Source organism: Solanum dulcamara, chromosome 10 (assembly GCF_947179165.1).
Source record: "Solanum dulcamara chromosome 10, daSolDulc1.2, whole genome shotgun sequence".
NCBI lineage: Eukaryota > Viridiplantae > Streptophyta > Magnoliopsida > Solanales > Solanaceae > Solanum > Solanum dulcamara.
Window position 1 is genome coordinate 6,945,320 of NC_077246.1, and position 8,708 is coordinate 6,954,027.

At 35.3% G+C, this 8,708-nt stretch overlaps 1 protein-coding gene across 1 annotated transcript; it reads right to left on the reverse strand.

Moving 5' to 3' along the window:
- Positions 1-1,979: 1,979 nt before the first annotated feature.
- LOC129871027 (uncharacterized) lies at positions 1,980-8,417 on the reverse strand. Its single transcript, XM_055945893.1, has 8 exons — positions 7,817-8,417; positions 4,126-4,171; positions 3,827-3,876; positions 3,664-3,705; positions 3,296-3,409; positions 2,628-2,706; positions 2,451-2,522; positions 1,980-2,345 (listed from the first exon to the last, which is right to left on the reverse strand). The coding sequence occupies exons 1-8, from the start codon at positions 8,314-8,316 to the stop codon at positions 2,298-2,300; spliced, it is 951 nt and encodes a 316-aa protein (XP_055801868.1). The 5' UTR covers positions 8,317-8,417; the 3' UTR covers positions 1,980-2,297.
- Positions 8,418-8,708: the final 291 nt, after the last annotated feature.

An 8,708-nucleotide genomic window follows, 5' to 3' on the forward strand; every position in this document is an offset into this window, starting at 1 on the left:
CACCAGATGGTATATTCATTTGCTATAATTATGAAACTGATTTCATGAAATATACCTCATTGAAGATGGTAGACATGAAGGTCTCAAATTTTGGATTGACGGCAACAACACGCCAATTAAGAATTCTAGAAATTTGATGGCCCACTCTAACAGCAATTTCAGAAGGCATCTGAGATGCACATTTGTAGATCCATACATTCAGAGCCTATGGCATGCCGCCCAAACGATACATTTGTTTGGCATTTGAAAACTCATGCCTAATTCCTTTTATCAATTTGGAAAATGATATATTCCCCCATGGGTATTGTTCATACCTACCATCCTCTACCATCTTAAAATCATCAACAGAAATAGGTGAATCACCTAGTTGAGAAAAAATAAAAGAGTGGATGAGTAGAGAATGGTCATCTGAACAGCGTCTTCATTTATTTCCCATCCTCCAACCAGAAAACGCTGAACGAAACATCCTTTGTTTATCCCATTTTTTGCACTAGAAAAATATCTAGACAACAATCTACTTGTTAGTGTATCTGAGTACCGAAAATCATTAATATTATCGGTATATCGCAAACCAGTAATTATAGTAAATTCCTTGATTGTGAATAAGAGTATATTACCCTGCACGTGACGAATGTGCAATTCCTTTTTGTTTTTTTGCTCTACCTCAAGAAGTAAGAGGCATTTGATGATTTGCCCTTGAAAATTGCACTGTGGCATATCTAGATAGTGACCAAATATGATTTGTCGAAATAATTGTATAGCTTCATCACCTATTGATGATTTGAAATAATCAATAAAATTAGTCGTATATGCAGTGCCGAATCTCAGGGAGTGTGAGGGGATCTTCTTGATGACGTACTTCATTCCCTGCATTGACATGGAAACTGATTAAATACAACTTGAACTTGATACATAAACAGGATGTATCAGAAGCATTATAGCTTGATACATGAGAATCTGATACATAAACAAGATGTATCAGAAGCAGTAAAGCTTGATACATGAGAATCCGATACAAAAACACAATGTATCAGAAGCATTAAAGCTTGATACATGAGAATCCGATACATAAACCAGATGTATTAGAAGCAGTAAATCTTGATACATGAGAATTTGATACAAAAACACGATGTATCAGAAGCTTGATACATAAGAATCTGATACATAAAACTATATGTATCAGAAGCAGTAAATCTTCAGAAAAAAAGACATTTAAAAAAAACACATCTTAAATGAACTCATACCTTTGGGAGATTAGGGCGTGTTGTAACCCCTTCAATCTTCTTGTCGGCTTCTTTGGGTGCATGTTGAACTTGAGATTTCGACTTCAATTTCTCACGTAGCTTACCCATCACTGATGAATCGTTACGATGTTTGGATCTAACCTCGTCCGGTGAAACAAGAATTTCTTAATTTTTATTCAACTGAGTGAGACCAACACTAGAAGATGGAGCGGATTCCATGTGTATCAATGAACAATATGAGTAAAAAAATTAAAAATTAAAAATTACAGAAGAAAACAGAGGAAATCGAAGGATGTGAGAATGAAGTGAGATACCAGTTAAGGAAAAACTTGAATATACCTTACTTAGAAGCTTGAAATTGAGTAATAGATAGACTGAAATTGGAAAAAAAAAACTGTCGACAACGAGACTGAAGAATAGGCGTGAATTTAGGATAACTGATATAAGGTAAAAGTGATGTATCAGTGAAAGAGTGAGAGAGTTAAAAAAAGAGAATTTTTTGATATTTTTTCAACTGGTAGGGAGTATTAATAAATATGATAATTAACATTTGTAAATGGGTAATTTTTCCAAATAATTATGGTTATTGGGTGCCAAAATTTTCAGATAGCGTTATAATTTGGCCTATCGAATGTCATATGCTCAAGTATGAGCTCTTCTATGCCAATTATTGCACACAATTGTCAACCCTGCAAATTTCTCTTATTTCTTTGGAGCAAGAGTCTCGATGACAAGTCGTGTCTGCAATTGTTCGTGCACATTTTAAAAAGCTCCCATGCTTTAAGATTGAATCAACAATCAGTCAAGACTTAACTCTTTTATAAGTTTGTCTCTAGGGATTAACAGCAATAAGGTGGAGAACAGAGTAAAAAGATGATATTACACAACAATACATGAACCAGATTTTAACTCATCTAGCCTAGTGATATCTAGTAAGGAGCGCAGACTTGCAGATGAATCTGCAATAATATTTGTTCAACGAAATGGAGAGAGTAAAATATGTAGCTTAATGTAGTCCGTTGTAACCTAGACCAAAATTTTGCAGGACCACGTCTACGTAGGAAGATCAGGGTCCAAACGTCTTTGAATAGCAGCTGCAGCCTATCAGGACATCGGAAAAAATGATCAAAAAAATGATCAAAGACTGGAAAAAGAAAATAGTATATAATCCATTAGAGTATCATGAAATATCAGCCTTATTCTCACCTCAAAGTTACCAAGCTTGTATTGATAAGCCATCTCTTCTCTTAATTGAGCTTGTTCTTTCATTGCTTGCGCCTTTGAGATTCAAATTTACAACACAAAAAAAAAGAAGAGGAGTTTGTCACATTATGTAATTTTCACCTGTTGTGTGGAGAAGGACAAAGGTAGCAGAATATATACCATTCCACTCTGCATCTCGCACTTCAATGCTTCCACCTGTTCTTGCTTGTGCTTCTCACGTTCTCGCATCAATTCTTGCCTAAGATAACATAATAGGTAACAACTCAAAAACCAGCTTATGACAATTTAGTGCAAAGATGAAAATCTCCTCTCCCTTTTTTCCCTTTCAATGACAAAAGCTATGCTCTACAATTTGTCTTCAGAGAAAAAAAAAAAACATTCTAGTATGGTTAACTATATAGTACTTGCTAACATGGGATCCTATAGCTTCCAGGATGCTAGAATTATATATATACCTAATACCACCATCTTTTAGCATTATAATCTGGTTTCAGGTCTGAAAGATTAAACTAGGGCAAAGCAATAATCTTTACCATCACAGAAGGATAGTGACTCTGTTCAACGAGTTTCAAAGAGTGCGAGACCACATTAGAAATTTGGAAGTTCCTGACTGACTTCATATTTATTTCCTTTAAATAAAAAATCCGATGTTGCAGCTTCGAAACTCGAAATTCGGTGGATAATAGATGTAACCTCTATCCTTCTCCACTTAAATACGAAACTTGGTTCTAACAATATTTGAATTTGTCCATGTCCTTAACTGACTTCATACTAGTCAACCAAAAAACGATTTTTACAATGAAATGCCAACTGTGTCCATAACTTACCTGCGCTGTTCTTCATCATTGAAGACAGTACGTTCATCATCCACGACCTTCTTGACACCTCTTCTGCATTCCTTTTCAATTTTACGCCTGTAATAGGCGTCTAGGTTATAATATCTGCAAAAATGAAGAATAACAGTACTGTTAGATGATTATAAACATTGCTCAAATATCAAGCATCTGTATACCTATATGTGTGAGTGCGTGTATGTGTGTGTACAAACACATATCTTCCTGAAGGAACAAGAATCCTCTTACCAAACATCCCAACTCAATATATTTATTACCAATATAGAAAGAACCCCCCACCCCCACCCCACCCAGCATCACCAGAAGAAAAAAGTTGGAATGAAATAGTGCAGTAGCCTTACTTTTTAGAAGGGAAGGTTGCGGTGTTATGATCCTCCATGAATCTGCACAATAGCTGACTATCAAAAAGTGGAAGTTCCTTGCATATATTGCTTAAACAGAGCTACAGAAAAGGGATGAACAAGTGCTACTAAGAACTAGCTTTTCCCTTCTCGATGTACTTACTGCTTGAACATTTGCTTCTCTTCCCAATTTGGCAGGCTTTCCAGATTCACCTATAAATGACACAAGCAGTGATAACTTCCAACACTAAAAGTAATATCTTATACAGAATTGAATAGAACGAGAATGTAGATAAGTATTATGCAATGGTAGCTTTTTAATGAGGACCTTTGGAAATGCACTATAGTGCACTAAAAGGAAAATGCTTGACCTATCCAAAAACATTTATCAAAACAATTGGCATATCCTGCAACAAGTCCATGGATGATCAACATGCATACGCTTAAAGAGCCACTATGTACCTTTTTTATTTCTGCTAACCATGCGGTAAACTCTGGCCGTTTGTTCCTACAATAAAGCAATAGATAAAGTTGAAATTTATAGAAGAACAATCTGATCATTCAAACCATACACCAGAGTGAAGAGAAACATTTCCTGCAGGCTGCAACCTTCTGAAATAAAATCATTTCACACGAGAAGGTGACAAGAATACATAGAAAAGTTCAAGCATCAATGTATTATCACCGTAATGATGCATGAATTCAGAAATTTCCACTCTCCTTTATATTAATAAAAGATACATCTGTGCAGATGAATAAGGAGGATGGTCCAGTCACAATATAACAAAAGGGTATATTTTCATCTACAGCAATATTACTGGCTTCTTTCTGGACAATATAAGAGTCAACAGCATGTACTCTCGCTACTCCAAACGCTGCATCCTCTCAAGGATTATGCCAGAAATTGATCCAAAAGTAAGGCTCTGTCTGGAAATCATATGTTCTGACTAGTATAACAGAACAGAGGATGGATTGAATAATTATTCAGAGCATTCAAGTTACATTAAGGAGTAAAGCCTAAAATTTGAAGAATAATCACTCTGTGTGAGCTTGCTCACATTGCCGATCTCAAGCGAGGATAAAGGAGGAGGATTGTTGTAGGCTAGCAGCCAGCATAAAACTTGTCAATTCATGATGAATCATATGCAGACTTAGCAAAGATATGACACAATGGAAGAAAAAGACTCATATAGGTGATTTTTACATAATCTGGAATAGGTTTTGGTCTTGTTAGTACGTTGATTTTGAACCTATTTGCGAGCACCTTTTACCTTATCATAGATTTATATGCTAGCAAAAATATAGACTTTATTATTAGTATTATCATTACTATTTATATATATTCAAATTATTTTTCACTTTTATTTTTTATTTGGTATGATGATGATATGAGTAGAGCTTATATTGAGAAACATGGTCATGGTCAGTGAGGATTCATATAGCCAATCTCAATTTGTTTTAGGCTAAGGTGTACTTTTTGTTATAGAGATGAAGCCTAAAGAGATGACAGAATTATCACAAGCAAAGATGTGTAGGGCAGGAGTGTGAGGACAGCATTGTTATGAAGTAAGATTATATCTTTAAAACGGATCAAGAAGATGCATAAAAAACAAGAGATAAAAAAGAGAAGAGACAGTTAGCTCCAATACAAAAGTTGCTATGCTATGATCAGGGAGCTAAGAAGTCCAAAAATTATTGGTGCTAATTACGGGGGTCAAGTGGTTCCAGCTAAAAAGATTTACTAGGACAGAATTGTCTACAATGAAACTATTGGGCACAGCTATGTACATGATGAGTAAGTAAGGCAGCAAGGACATTTATAAAAATAACTTGAACACTGCAACTGCCCGAACTAGGAAGGAATTAAGAGGATATGCGTTATTTAGGGGGTGTTTGGATTGGGTTTTTTTTTAAGTGGCTTATAAGTTAAAAGCTAAAAGCCATAAGTTGGGAACACCCAACTTTTGGCTTTTCGTTTTTGTTGGTACTTTTTCAGCATTACCAAACACTTCCAAAACTAAAAAAGAGCTTAAAAGTCAAAAGCCACAAAAAATAAGCCAATCCAAACACCCACTTAGTGTTTAGTTTTTACATCGGTAAAGGGGCTTTTGTTCACTCCGGAGGTTGGAGTGCAGTAACTAGGATAGCATAAGTTGCATGGGCCAACAAATAGATGACAAACCAAGGCTAATAAATCATTTTTTTCAAAGATGAAATACAAATGCCTTTTTTCCTTCTTTGTTTGTTCTCCTGAAGAATAAGATTCCAGTGGAGTAAAATATCTACAGCATAAACCAAATGTATAGTAGTTTGGTTTGTCTACCAAAGTTTTTTCAGGCAATAGTATAGCTGGTTATGCGTTCACCGTTCAATGCGAAACTGAAAAGCCACCTACTATCGCCACCTTTAGCATAAATCAATACATTTTGTTTACTTAGAAGAGGAAAATAATAACAATATCAATATGTTCTCCTTCCATCAAATAAGAAACAACAGATTAAATTTCATGTATGACATGGTATCCAAAGATATAGCTAATCTATTTATTTTTTTTAAAACGGTGGTATTTGTGCTAGCTTGTGTATACCTCAACTATTCCATGGAATACATGTTAAATCCCACCAGCACAAGTTACAGGTAACTCTAACAACCAAGGATTAGGCAAATGAAAAGAAAATACCAAGTATTGTTTGTCTTTGAAAGGATTAAACCTATACATCCACTTAATTGACCAGTAGGCAGTAGGTCATACCCTTGGATATCATGCAACGTATGGCTAATCCCTAATCCATAAGAAAAATTTGTGCATCTTTGCATCTAAAAAGGTAAAGATCCATAACTATCAATCTTGCTCCACTAATTCATAAATCCTTTTCACCAGCTTATTTGTGCAAGCCCCTTGGGCCTTTTCCAAAGGCTAGCATTTTAAGCATGAGGTCATATTAGTGCTACCTACTTTTGTCTAGTTTTGTTCAAAGGCTCACAATTGATCAATCAACTATACTTCAAACTAGTTGACGCCAACTAAATCTGAATTGAAATGAATTATCATCTACCCGTTCTCCTTTTTCTTTTTTTTATAAAACTGGTGTTCGTGCCAACTTGTGCACATCAAATATTCCACCGGCTAAAGGTTACCTCTTCATCTACCCATTCCATTTTATTCGATCTTATTCATGCTAAAAACTAACCAATTTTTCTTTAAGGAATATTAAGAGTTACCTAAAACTAACGGTTCTAAATCTCACACTTATTCCTACCTAGACCTAAACCTCAAGGTTATTAGACTTGGCAAACTTCAGACTTACAAGAAATCTATCTGCCTCATTCTAAGCTTGAACAAAGGATTAGTTTTGGGCATTTAATGTTTTCAATAATAAAAATGACCATCTTCACTTTAAGGACAATGACAAAAGCAAATTAATCGTGTGTCTAAGTTTTGGATATGTTGGTGATCAAGTGAATAGGAACAACCTCTACTCTGAGAGTTTAAGTTATATGCATAGTGCACAACATATAAGGCGTTCTTTGCAGGTGTATCTCTGTTTGCAGCCTTGGGGTTTCTTCTTTACGGAGGAAGGTTTTTCCTTATGTTACAGTGTGTCCCTGTAGAATCAAAAGGGAGACATAAGAAGCTACAGGAGGTATACTATGTATCTTTCATTGTCGATTGTTCCCCTTCTTCGTTTATGTCGTTTAACTGTTATTTGTTGCTTCATACTGCTTTGTATCTTGATATGTTGCTGTCATTTTTTTCTTCTTGCAACCCCTCCCTTCTCTGAATAACTTCTTTTCTGAGCCAAGTGTCTATCAGGTACAGTCTCTCTAAATAAAGATAGGGGGTAAGGTTTGCGTACATCTTACTCAAGACCCCACTTGTGGGATAACCCGAGTATGTTGTTGCTGTTGTAGCTTGCTTACAATCAACTACTTAAGTCTTTGGGGAAATGCTTTTGGGATAATAAGTGATTGTCTAGTGTTTGGGTGTGAAAATATTATCCAAAGAAAACATTTTTCACCAAAAGAGAATTCATCTCTTTTACTAGTATACTTCAAATCACTACACCAAACCAACATTTAAGCATTAATCAATTCATAATCCGAAAAAGTAACACTTAAAATTAAAAGATGAAAGCCAAGAAAAGTAGCTCACCACATATCAGTTTCCTTGATAATTCCATATTTGCCCCAAGAGTTTGTAACAGCGCCAGTTTTCCCCTTCTCTTTCTTTTTCTTCTTTCTCTCCTTTTTCTCTTTCTCCTTCTTCCTCCTCTTCTTCTTCTCCTTCTCTTTCCTCAGCTTTCGTTTCTTCTCCTTCTCTTTTTCCTCTCTTCTCTTCCTCTCTCTCCTCTTTCTACGCCTCCTCTCCTCTTCCGAATCCGAATACTCCGAACTACTCGACTCCGAATCCGAATACGAGTCTTCAGAGTCCGAAAACGAATCTTCGCCGGATGATGAAGAATCTGAATCTTCATAATCATCCCGCGATCTTCTCCTAGAACTTCGACTTCGACTTCTCTTGTGTTTTCTCACTTCTCGTTCCGGTTCGGATTCGGATTCAGATTCATCTTCTCTTTTGGATTTTGATTTGTGTTGGCTCTTAGATGGAGCTCCATTTTTGTCTTCTGAAGTTTTTGTTCGCTCTTTTGCCATTGTAGGGGTTTTGGTTCCAAAGGAGTTGCAGCTTAGGGAAAATGAGCTAAGGATGTTTGACAGCGGAAACGAGAAGGACAGGGGATTTGTATTTTATTTTATTTTATCTTTGGTTATAAATATATAATTAGGGATTAATTACGAAGAAATGGGATTAATTTGAAATATTTATAAATTTAGAATAAAAAATTAAAATATCAAAAATTTTAATAAAATTTTAAATTTTCTTCATTCTCTTTATTTTCTTCAAACGGTCTGTTTTCTCTCCTCTCTTCTCTTTTATTTTCTTTTCTCTAATTATTTCTCTTTTATTCATTTTCTTTGCTCTCCTCTCTTTTCTTTTTCCAATTCTTTCTCCTTTATTCGATTTTATCTATTCTCCTCTTTTTTCT

Coding starts and splice junctions, on each gene's coding strand:
- LOC129871027 (XM_055945893.1), bottom strand. CDS start 8,316: ATGGCAAAAGAGCGAACAAAAACTTCAGAAGACAAAAATGGAGCTCCA. Junction 2,523..2,627: donor GCGAGATGCAGAGTGGAATG/GTATATATTCTG, acceptor TGAATCTCAAAG/GCGCAAGCAATGAAAGAACA. Junction 2,346..2,450: donor ACAAGCTTGGTAACTTTGAG/GTGAGAATAAGG, acceptor ATGTCCTGATAG/GCTGCAGCTGCTATTCAAAG.